Source organism: Sceloporus occidentalis, unplaced genomic scaffold (assembly GCF_023333645.1).
Source record: "Sceloporus occidentalis isolate IW3139 unplaced genomic scaffold, rSceOcc1.0.p SCAF_14, whole genome shotgun sequence".
In the NCBI taxonomy this organism is placed as follows: domain Eukaryota; kingdom Metazoa; phylum Chordata; class Lepidosauria; order Squamata; family Phrynosomatidae; genus Sceloporus; species Sceloporus occidentalis.
Window position 1 is genome coordinate 16,232,501 of NW_028316994.1, and position 12,147 is coordinate 16,244,647.

At 42.6% G+C, this 12,147-nt stretch overlaps 2 protein-coding genes across 5 annotated transcripts in view; one reads left to right on the forward strand and one right to left on the reverse strand.

Annotated features, from left to right (window-relative positions):
• Nucleotides 1-2,982: 2,982 nt before the first annotated feature.
• LOC149304262 (PDZ domain-containing protein 11) lies at nucleotides 2,983-10,550 on the reverse strand. Its single transcript, XM_089480588.1, has 7 exons — nucleotides 10,498-10,550; nucleotides 8,483-8,632; nucleotides 8,041-8,124; nucleotides 7,256-7,312; nucleotides 6,425-6,523; nucleotides 5,898-5,958; nucleotides 2,983-5,219 (listed from the first exon to the last, which is right to left on the reverse strand). Exons 2-7 carry the CDS (start codon nucleotides 8,579-8,581, stop codon nucleotides 5,185-5,187), a joined length of 435 nt encoding a protein of 144 aa, XP_089336714.1. The 5' UTR covers nucleotides 8,582-8,632; nucleotides 10,498-10,550; the 3' UTR covers nucleotides 2,983-5,184.
• A 791-nt stretch (nucleotides 10,551-11,341) lies between these two features.
• The window catches only part of LOC149304263 (chromosome-associated kinesin KIF4-like), a 31,442-nt gene continuing 30,636 nt past the window's right edge, over nucleotides 11,342-12,147 (forward strand). For 2 of the 4 annotated variants that reach the window (XM_089480016.1, XM_089480020.1), the window contains exons 1-2: nucleotides 11,342-11,464; nucleotides 11,983-12,073. The gene's annotated coding sequence lies outside the window, so the exon portion shown is untranslated. Of the gene's footprint in view, nucleotides 11,465-11,599; nucleotides 11,735-11,982; nucleotides 12,074-12,147 lie in introns of those variants that run through there. The other 2 variants (XM_089480017.1, XM_089480018.1) reach the window with 2 other exon arrangements.

The window sequence follows — 12,147 nt, forward strand, 5'->3', positions numbered from 1 at the left end:
CTGGGGACCAATTTAAAACGGATGTTGAGAAATGAGTGTGTCCAAAGGAGGATGACTAAAATGGTGAAGGGTCTGGAAAGCATGAAGCCCTATGAGGAATGATTTAGGGGATGTTTAGCCTGGAGAAGAGAAGGCTAAGAGGTGATATGATAGCCCTGTTTAAGTATTTGAAGGGGTGTCATATTGTGGATGGAGCAAGCTTGTTTTCTGCTGCTCCAGAGAACAGGACCCAATGGAGCAATGGATGCAAGTTCCAGGAAAAGAGATTCCACCTCAACATTAGGAGGAACTTCCTAAGAGGAAGGGCTGTTCAACAAAGGAATACACTCCTTCAATGGAGATTGTGGTGGAATCTTGGTGGTCTTTAAGCAGAGGCTGGATGGCCATCTGTCGCAGCCTCGCAGGGGACGCTTTGACTGAGAGTTCCTGCATGGCAGAAGGGGGTCGGAGCGGATGACTCTAGGATTCTATGAAATCAAACTAATTATATTTACTCATGTATACGTCTAGAAATCTTAGTCAAAAAATCAACCCCAAAATCCGGAGTTGACCTATCCATGGGTCAATATAAGTACTATACTTTTACTCTTATCAAAAAAGGAACCATGCATTGGTGAAAAGCAAGAACATAATCTGTTCTGGAAGCATTGATCCCAGTCTGTTCTCTCATCCATTCAGCCTTTACAATGAGCACAAACCCTTTTGTCTTCTGGAATCGTGTAAATTCTTTGGCATTGTTTTCCTTTGTTTCATCCTTTAGATCTTTTGTCACATTCCTCTAAGTTTGACTTATACACGAATTATATCAAAACCCATAATTTTGGCCCTAAAACCTATCCTCAAATTACACATGAGGTTGACTTATAGTTGAGTATATACAGTATTTGAGAGGGGGAAGTTGGTCTTGAGTGTGCAACCAAGACTCCTTAGCTTAACCAAAGACCTCTTCTGATGGAGGATTTGCAATTTTTTAATGCAGAGCAACAGAAATGCCTGCATTTAAGGGAGGGCCGCTACAGAGACTATCGGGATGTGAGCTTGTACTTCAAAATTTACTATTACTGTATATGTCTTGTGTGCCTTCAAGTTGTTTCCGACTTATGGTGACCCTAACACAAACCTATCATGGGATTGTATTGACAAGATTAGTTCAGAGGGAGTTTGCCATTGCCTTCCCTGAGGCTGAGAGAGTGTGACTTGCCCAAAGTCACCCAATGGGTTTCATGGCTGAGCGGAGAATCGAACCCTAGTCTCCGGAGTCATAGCCCAATACTCAAACCGCTATGCCTCACTGGCTCTCTTACCATTACCACTACTCATAAAATAAATGAATAAATACTAAAATGATAAATAATAAAGACTGTTGTCAACTGCCTTTGAGTTGTCCCTGACCCATGGAGACCCCGAGTATGAGACATCCCCAAGACTGCCTTTCCTCCATTGCTCTGCTCAGGTCTTGCGACAGAGTCTCTCCATCTAGCATGCAGCCTTCTTCTCTTTCTACTGCCTTCTACCTTTCCTAGCATTATTGTCTTTGCTAATGTAGCATGACTTCTCATGATATGGCCGAAGTATGACAGCCTCAGTTTGACCATCTTGGCTTCCAGGGAGATTTCTGGGTTGGACTGGATGGCCTTAGTCTATGAAAAGTTTGGGGAGTCTTTACTTGCTCACAGAAGCCATTCCTCTTGACTACCAGAGAGTGACAGTAACATGTTAATAAAGGCAAGCATGACTGTTCAGTTTCAACAGCTCTGGAGAGTGAGTGCCTCTCGTTCTTTGGGTGCGCAAATGTCCCACATGTTCCACATCAGTCTAGGTTGCCCTGGAGAGAGCACATCTCCCTTGATGGGCCACCAAAAGACAATATTCCATATGAATGGAAAGTGCCCCTAGTCTCACCCAAGTGTGTGCCATGGACGCTGCATTTGTTAACTACCCTCCAATCAATCTTGACCCGCAGCCACTCCATGGATGAGACATCTCCAAGACTCCCTGTCTTCTATTACTTAGTTCTTGAAGATTAATATCTTGCACATTCATAGCTGTGGCCTTCCTCTCTTTTGCCTTCCCTCCATCTTTCTTAGCATTATTGTCTTTTCCAATGAGCCATGACTTTTCATGAAGTGGCCAAAGTACAACAGTCTCAGTTTTATCATCTTGGCTTCCAGGGAGGTCTCAGGCCTGATTTGTTGTAGGACCCATTTATTTTTTTGGCTGTCCACGGGATCCTCAACACTTTTTCCAGCACCACCATTGTGAATGAATTTATTCTCTTTTTATCCATATTCTTAATTGTCCTGCACTTGCATCTATACATCGCAATGAGAAATATAATGGCTTCTACGATTCTAGCTTTGCTCTTTAGGATCTTTCCTAGTTCTTTCATCGCTGCCCTCCCTGTTCTTATGTCGTCTTCTTACCTGCAGTCACCGTTCTGAACTATGTTTGATCCAGGGTTTAGAAACTCTTTTACTATTTCTATTCCTTCATCTTCTAGATTGAATTCATGAGTATCTTCCATGGTCATTATTTTTGTTTTCTTTATGTTTAGCAGTCATCCTGCCTTTGCACTTTCTTCCTTGACCTTCCTCAGGAGTTGCTCTAGTTCTGCTAGCAGTATGGTGACATCTGCATCTCTTAGGTTGTTGATAGTCCTTCCTCCTATTTTCACTCCCCCTACTTCTGTGTCCAAGCCTGCTTTCCATATAATACATTCAAATATAAGTTGAACAGAAAGGGTGACAAGATGCCGCCTAGTCTGACCCCTTTGCCAATTGGGAACCATTCTGTTTCTCTGTTTTCTCTTCTGACAGTAGCCGCTTGTCCTAAGGGACACTGCATAGCCCATAGGTTAAGTTGATCCATCTCCCACATCTCCACTACAATTAGTGAAAATCTATGCAGTTTTACCTGCATTTAAAACAGAAACGTAATTTTACTTATACCAAGAATTTTCCAAGAGGCCTGTAACAGAAATGATCAGCTCCGTAACAATTCCGCTTTTAATAAAGTAAATCAATAACAATTCAGAACGTGAATAAAAACACCATTCTCCTAAAAACAGACCACCCCAACCTGATGCAACTCAGCTCTGCTGGATTACAGCTGCCATCATTCCCAGCCTGTTTGGAGAAAGTTGCCACTGAAAGAGTTTGGGGGAGAAGGTTTTGCAAGGATCGGGAGATGTCTGCTTCTGATCTTCTTTTCTGCTTTGTAACTCCCCTAAGGTTTAAGTTCCAGTGGATCAACACCTGAAGTGAATGAAACAGGTGCAGCCGGTGCTGTGTGCCAGCAAATCAAGAATGCCTGTGCTGCTCACTCCTTTCCACCTCCTACACAAAGGTTGACACTCAAGTTCATCCACCTCTCTAAAGAATGTGAACTCGCCCTGTTTAAGAGCATAGAACACCTGAAGATAGAAAAATGAATCCTGCTGTGATCAACAGAAACTCAAATCAGCTGAATCTAAGCCAGAGGTGGAGATCATACAAACCTCCCAATGTGGTCTGATTTCAGCTCCCAGCATTCCTCACCATTAGCTATGCTGGCTAAGGCTGTTGGGACTTGCAGTCTAGCCACATCAAAGGGTTGCATGATTCCCATGGCTGACCAGAACCAACCTTATTGTCACGACTGTCTGCTTCTGCCCTTCCAACAGCACTTACTCATACACTAATCCACAATTCCCTGGTCCCTGGGCAGATAAAGACTGCAAATATAGCCAGGTCTTGCCATGGATGCAACTGCACCAGGGACCAAAGACTATCCAGAGCCACATTGGTTTGCTCATAAAATGCCTTCCCAGAGAATTTGGGGTGCAGGTACGCACACGTTTCTGTGTGTACAGATTCAGCAGCTGAGTAATTCCTTTTTCTCTTTATGTGAGCAGCATTTGAGATGGGGATTACTAAAATAAAAGGAGAAATTTGGGGCCCATTTCACTGCACAGTTCCACTACTCTCGTTCCACTTTAACTGCCACACTTCCCATTTTAAGGAATCCTGGGATTTTGGGAGGAATACTTAGAATTCTCCACCAGAGAGTTCTAGTGAGTCACCAGACCACAGATCCAAGGATTCCATAGGATGTTACCATGGCAGTTAAAGTGAAATTATAGCACTATAACTGTGTAGTGTGAAAGGAGGGGTAGCGATGGAGGGTGGGGATATAACACCTCTGTTGTGCTTCCAAGTTGTTTCCGACTTATGGCAACCCTAAGACAAACCTATCATGGAGTTTTCTTGGCAAGTTTCTTCAGAGCAGGGTTGCCATTGCCATCCTTTAGAGTACAAGTGAGAATCACAGGACCCTCCGGATGTTGTTGGGATGTGGTTCCCAGCATTCCTCACCAATGGCTAACCTGGCTGGTGTTGCTGGGATTTGCAGTCCACCAACATCTGGTGGTCAAACCATTGCCATTCCTATTTTAGAAGGAAACCAACCATGAGGACTAGGAATTTATACAGTACCACAATACTCAAAGAGCCTTCTCCCAGGACCCAATGGGAGCTGCTAACCTTGCTACTAATACTCTACTCCATGATATGAAGCCAGGGTGATGCCTAAATATCCAAGCCTTTACAAAATGGGTTTGAAAGCACACACCGTGTGGAAGCCTGTTTGTCCAGCCCACAAAGTGAATGAATAGGAATAAATAGAAGCAAATCCCATAAACTTCAATGTGGCCAATGTTGCAAGAAATGGTACCCTCAAAAACTATCCCACATTCCCATTTTGAATCCAACAGGAACCTTTGGTGGCCTCCACTTTCTTCTTTAGAGCCCAAAGGTCAAAAACAAACCAGCATCTGAGGAAGAAGAAGCATCCTGGATTATATATATCCTCTTGGGGCTGGCAATCTGTCAGTGAGTCTCTAGCCATTTCCTGATCAAGGAATGGGTTGAAGCCCCAAGTCCAGTCTCCCCCTGCGTCTCATAGCTTTCAACACAAATCAGACAAAACAATGTGATTTTTCAGAGAGTCCCTTCTCTAAAAGTAACTCAGCTCCAGCCTCCACTGAAAACCAAGGTCTCTTGTCAATGTGGGGCCCAAGCAGATGCCCAGAGAAGAAAGAAAGAAAAGATCTCCCTGCATTGTTGTTTACAAATTACAATGAGGGAAAATGTGGCTGGAGATTGGTGAGCTCTCTGTAAAATGACGGTTGTAGCCCAGAAGGGATTTCTAATGGACTGTTCTCTCCTTCTGCCGCTGGTAATCTGGAAGCAAAAGGAGGGAAAAAAGAGAGTGAAATTTCAACATACAGAACATGTTCTGAACTGGAACTGGACGAAATTCCAGCTCACCCTAAGACTTTGTATGGTACCAAAAACATTCCCAGCAAACAATGGATCATTAAGTAAATGGACACCCTTGTAGGCCTTGCCATTCAACAAGAGAACAATACACAGATTAACATGCAAATCACCTCCTCTCAACCAAGAGTATTTATACTCCACTCTCTTCCATGTCAACATTCTCTTCCATGTCAGCCACAGCTGTTGGCGAAACATTAGGAATAAACTCTTCTAGAACATGACCTCATAGCCCGAAAAAACCCACAAAAAAACTATGGATGCCGGCTGTGAAAGCCTTTGACTTCATATTGGAATTTGGGGGTATTTGAGAGCACATTTTTTAAAAAAAATATGTATTTGCAGAAGGAAGTGCATTGTGAGGGGGAGGCTGCAGCCTTCCAAGATTCCCTGTGAGACCAATGGGGCCTCCTCACCTTCCACAGTTGCCCACACCTATTTTATGGCATGGTCTCGTGAAGGCTGAGTTCTCTCTGTGTCTGAAAACTAGGAATCAAAGTAATTTATACCATGAGTGTATGAAAGAGAAGAAGGGGAATAGCATTTGGAAAGAGGCACAGACCACCACCAGCAAGTACTTACTGTACGGGAAGAAGCGGACTCTCATAATGATCTCCCGAGCGGTTTTCAAGATCTCCACAGCCTGGGGAGAAAGCAACAATGATGAGAGAACAAGTAAGTGTGAAGAACATTCAGTTGGGCAACATTAAGTTTTTCATGTTCTTGATGGAATCCCATATGGCGCAGGTGAGAAACACATGGCCCTTTAGTTCTTGGTATTGAACTGTGAGTCCTAGCAGCATTAACCAGCAAGGGAATGCTAGGAGGTTCAAACCCTGGCCTCCAGAGTCATAGTCCTATGCTCAAACCACTGCACCGCACTGGCTCTTTAGGGTTCCAGTTTTGGACTGCCATTCCCAGAATATGCCAGCCAGCATGGTCAGGTGGCCTTGGGCAAGTCATACTATCTCTCAGCCTCAGAGGAAGGCAATGGCAAACTACATCTGAATCAATCCTGGATAAAGTTACTAAAAGTCAGAGTCAACTTGAAGACATAAAACAACAACAAAGCAAAACAAATCCCCTCAGAGTGGGGAAAGACAGCTCACCTTGCCGTGTTCAATATCCTGGAAGTCCACATCATTCACTGCCAGAACCTGGTCTCCCTCTTGCAATCCGGCTCGATGGGCATCAGAATCTGGGATTACCTGGGACCAGAAGGTGCAACAGTGAGTGACTAAAGCCAGACAGCGTCAACCAGTGCCACCCATTCCCCTTGGCATCTTGGGCAGGGGAGCACCCTCATCTTGTCACACCACTAATTCCTCTCTATTTCAGTTTGATGTACAAGTTCACTTGCAACTGAACCCCATTAAACACACAGGACTTGCTTGCACAGTGCAAAGGAGAAAGTCACTGGTTTCCCTAGAAAAAGGGTAGAGCTGATAGAAAGGGAAGAACAGGGACGAAGAAAAAGGATGCAACAGGTATGTGCAGGATGTCTTTCTGCATTTTATTTTTAAAATCTACTTGCAATGGCGGTGGCAAGTGTGTGTGTGGGATCAGATGGCCCTTAGGGATTCTTCTAGATATAAAATTCATGCTCAGAGCTGCTAATCTGGAATAAACTGCATTTGTTTTGAAAAAGTATCTCAGAATTGCTTATTTGTCTTGAATCTCTTATGCTGAATTACACTGAAGGCTGTAACCCCAGGGGGGATTTGCAGACAAGTTTTACTCAACATTTATGGGTATATTAAACAGGAACTTTTTGCTTTTATGGCTTTAGTGCTAGTACTTTAAATCAATAACATATTTCATGCAAAGGAACAATCAAGCTCATGTCGGCCAATTAAACACAACCTCAAAGAATGTAACGGGTTTGCCAAGAAGGTAGTGGAAGTAGCCAATCACAAGGGAAGAAGAAGAAATAGTGGTACCTTAGAAATGAAGATGCCCAGCTGAGATGCTTTTCCTCCTCGGATATTAAACCCCAGCTAGAAAATAAAAGAATGAATGAAGGGAGTGAAAGAAGCACGGGCAATCTGTCAGTACAGAATTTGTTACTCAACACAGTTTTCTTCCTCACACTTTTAATTTCACTACCAGAATTAAAGAAATCTAGCTTGTTACTATATTTGTGTGATGGGTGGGAAATGAGTTGGCCTTTCCAAAGCTGCGAGACTCAAACTCCCATCAGCTAACATAGATGGCAGTGAGAAATTCTGGGTGCTGTAGTCTTATTTTATTCATTCATTCATTCATTTATTTTTATGCTACCTTTCTCCCCAAAAAGGGACCCAAAGCAGCTCACAATATAACAGTCCCAAAATACAGGATTCTTTGGCAACATGTTCAGTCTATAAAAGGAAAAGCTTTCCAACCCTTGAATAAAGGACACCCTTTATATTAAGGGACACCTGCCAGCCCTATGAAGGACAAGCTTCCTAGTTCTCATATAAAGAACATACTTTATAAAAAAGGAAACATCCCAACCCTTGAAGGGACATGTTTTCTGGCTCACAAATCATGGACAACCTTTATAATAAGGTACATCTGGCAATCCTAAATCCCAGTAGCCATAGAGGCATTAAAGCATTCACCCTTTGCCCAAGCCCCCTCCGGATGTTTCCCTTCTTGGTTTTGTATGTATTTTTTTAAACCTATTTATGTTTTACTACATTCTTTTTGTAATCTTAATTTTGAAGGTTGGGTCAAGCCTCACCTGAGCCCCGGGAGGTTTTTTCAGAACGATGGTCCGAGGCAGAAACTGAGTGAGCTCATTGTTGTAGTCAGAATGGTAAATTCTCTATGGAAAAACAAAATACACGCAGGCAAATGGATGAGGAATTCTATTCTATTCTAAACTTTAAACCATCTCCCCCAAAATCTTTATCTCCAAATGTCTAGGATCTTAGAAAAATGCTAATATTGGCTGCATCCACACTGGAGAGAGAACCTTGTTTGGCCCCGCTTTAACTGCCCTAGCTCAAGGCTATGGAATTCTGGGAGTTGGAGCTCCCAGAATTCCATAGCCTTGAGCCAGGGCAGTTAAAGCGGGGCCAAACTAGGTTATTGCTCCAGTGTGGATGCAGCCATTAAAATTCTTCAGCAGAGGAGACCGTCAAGACTGTCTCCATAGCCAGAGTGGATCTGTGGCTGCACACCTCATGAGGAGGGATCCAGGCAGGAGGGCTTTCATACGGAGGCAGGAAGACAACAGGATAGTCATCGTACGGGATCCGGCCCCCGCCTCCCATATCCATTTCGGAGTCACCAGCCGACTGAGGGACCTCTCCTGGGGTGGGAGGGCAAACCTGGAGAAACAAAAAAGTGACTCATCAATATCCAAATATACACACCTCAAAGTCAAATGTACATCAAGGAAGAGGAAATTCATATTTGTAAGAAGCGTTCCCCCATCCCCAAATGTTTCTCCTAACTAAGGGTCTGAGGGCACAATAGATTTGAGTGTACTGAAAAGAGCTAATGCATAAATAATTTTCTATATAAAATGGGACTGAGATTGCTGCAGACCTCCAGATGTTGTCTGACTGCAACTCCTAGCATTCCTCACCCTTGGCTCTACTAGCAGGGGCTGCTGGGAGTTATAGTCCATCAATATCTGGATAGTAATGCCACCCATGGAAAACAACAAAGTCCTATGACACCTTCAGAAGGAATATGTTTTAGGCCTGGGAGGAATTGTGTAGCCGTCCAGATATTGTTGGATTTAAGTCCCAGCATTCTTCACCATTAGCTATTCCGGCTTGGGAATGCTGGGACTTGGAATCCAGCAGCATTTGGACAGCCATATGATCCCTGCTTCTTTTTTACGGTGTTACAAGATTTTCTTGTTTCGGCCGCAACAGAGCGACATGGCTGCCTGCCCTGGAAATCCCTTTGTATCTGGAGTCTTGTTCTCAAGTTGCCAGTTTTGTGTCTTCGCAGGAATGTTTGTGGTTGAAAGAGCTGATGACTAGATTAAAAACAAAACACAACAAAGAGTCTTGGTGATGCAAACAAATAATCTTGTTGAATCTCCATCTAACACAGAAGTTTGTTTTTTTTGTTTTAAAGGAAAGCTTGGGAAAAACAAGAAGTGGAAATATTTATTTCATTTTATGATCATATTTTATTTATAACATACAAAACATACAAATAAAACACGGATAATGGCATTGTTGTATATTGGGCATCTCCTAGTACATGAATATAGCCTCATAAAATAACAACATTCTACATTCCTGCTAATTAAGAACCTAGTTCTTCCTTCTAACTCTTATGTTGCTTTTAACCTTCATTAACGTTTAGGCCACACGATCGTCACAGTTCTTTTAATTATTTGAGATTCTCTGCCTATTAAAAGATTACAAAAGTTCAAAGGAAAACATTATAATAACAAAAGGGAAGATGTGTTTCTTAAAATGTATTTAAAGTTATCTTATATGTGTGAATTTCCCATTTCATTGTGATAATATTATATTATCAGATCTTGCCAACTCTTATTCCAGTATTTTATCACTGCTATGTTTTCCCCCATTTTCATTTCATTTTAAGCCTTCTTCCACAAAAAGAGAGACACAAACTTGTGTCTCTATGAACATGTTTCTATGTACCTTTTAGCATCGGAGTCATATTTCTGGCTTTCCAACATTAAAGGCACATTCAACAATTATTATTATTATTATTATTATTATTATTTATCTATTTCTTTTCCTCCCCCAAATTTTTAGAAATAAGGTGGGAACCTTGTAGATGTCCAAATGTTGACGTACTGCAAATCCCAGAATCCCAGCCCAGCTCAAAGGACAGGAAGGATGGGAGCTGCAATCCAGAAACATCTGGAAGGCTCAATGAAGGCTCAATGGAATGAAGGCTCACCCCTTTCCTCAAATGTTTAAATTCATATTATTATTATTATTATTAAACTTTATTTATATAGCGCTGTATAATTAAAATATATATCATACAATTAAACAATTAAAAATATATCATTGGCTGCAAATAATGCAGTTTGAGACCTCTTTGACTGCCCTGGTTCAGTTCTATGGGATCCTGGGGCACAACAATATCCCACAAAACTACAAATCCCAGGATTCCACAGCAGTGAGCCATGGCAGTTATTTGTGCTGTTCCTCTCCCCTTGGCCTTTATTCTGGCTGCTTCTCTCCCCACTTACTTCCAGGACCAGGACCCAGCCTTTCTCCTTCGCCTGAGCAGCTGGGATGGCTCTCCAGGATCAGCTGGAGCAAGCACCGCCCACCTTCTGCCCTCCTCCAATCGGAAAAGGCCCTTCCCCTCCAGCCACCCAATCACAAGGAGGAACATGGTCCTTCTTCTCCCATTGGTCCAGCTTCTCTCGCTCAAGCGGTACAGAAAGAGATGGGATTGGTTGGAAGGAAGGAGGAGGCGGGGACAACATGGAAGCTGACCTTTCTGGGGTGTGGCACACGAAGGAGTAGATGCGTGTATGCCATGGAACGTGTGAAGCCGCTCTGGAGACACGTGTATACAATACATGCGTGTAAAACTGCCCTAGTTCACCCTGGAGTCCTTTATACGTCTTGGACTACAGTGCTTTTTGTGGTCACTTTACATGTTAAAATTAATTATGGCTAGGTATTATTATTATTATATAGGCAAAGTCACACTCTCTCAGCCCCAGGGGATGGCCATGGCAATCTCCCCCGAAGAATCTTGCCAAGAAAGCCAACTTTGTTTAGGCAAGTCACACACAGTAGTTCCCGTCCAACCTTTTTTCCCTCAGAAAATTTGGACTTCAACTCCCACAATTCCTGACCGTTGGCCATAGTGGCTGGGCCTTCTGGGAGCTGAAGTCCCAAAGTATCTGACGTCATATACTGGTCGACGGCAGTGGCTTCAACCTGAAGCCAAGCCTTCAGAGGATTTGGACTTCAACTCCCATAATTCCTGACCGTTGGCCATAGTGGCTGGGCCTTCTGGGAGCTGAAGTCCCGAAGTGTCTGACGTCATATAGTCCCTCATCCAATCCCCTTTGCGCCTCGCCCTCTTTGCTCCGCCCCCGTGCGATGCTCGGATTGGCGCGCAGTATTTGAATGTTGGGAACTGACGGCGGGGGAGAAGGAAGAAAGAAAGGAGGCCTTGTCCGCCAGACGCCGAACCCGGTAAAGGAGGCCGAGGGCGGAGAATGGCTTTTACGTAACGGTTCCTCTCCGAAAGAGCCAAGAGGGACCCGGCCCTTAACGGTTCTCCCTCAGTCGAGAATGGGTTTAATCCTTTGCTCTTCGGGAGGGTCTTCTCCTCAAAGTTAATGTAACAGTTTTTAAACAAATAAGGAATTTATGAGGATTTCGCGACAGCGATAATAATAATTAATAATAAGATTAAATAATATTAATTGATCTTTATTGCTTTTCTTCTGGAAGGAGTCGAGGGTGAGGCTCTTTCTCCATTCGCTCCTTTAGAAAACATATTTTATTATTAGTATATTGTTATTATTATTATTATTATATGGATATAATATCAGATTGTAGTGGAATTATGACGAGAAAACTGGTGGTTGTCATTCTGTATTAACAGAACGGAAGCTTTTTGCATCTTAGAAAACAATATATATATATATATATATATATATATATATTTAATTATTTCCTTTAAACTGTGTTTTATTTTTATTACTTAGGCTTGGATTGGGAATGAATTGGTGATTAAAAGAAATTAATAGTATTAAAGCCTTTGTGGAATTATGAACAGAATGTGAAGAAAAGGAGACGGTAAGAAGAATGAAGAGACTGATGATGATCACAATAGTAATAATAATAATTTATGTGTCTGTGTTTTTGAATTA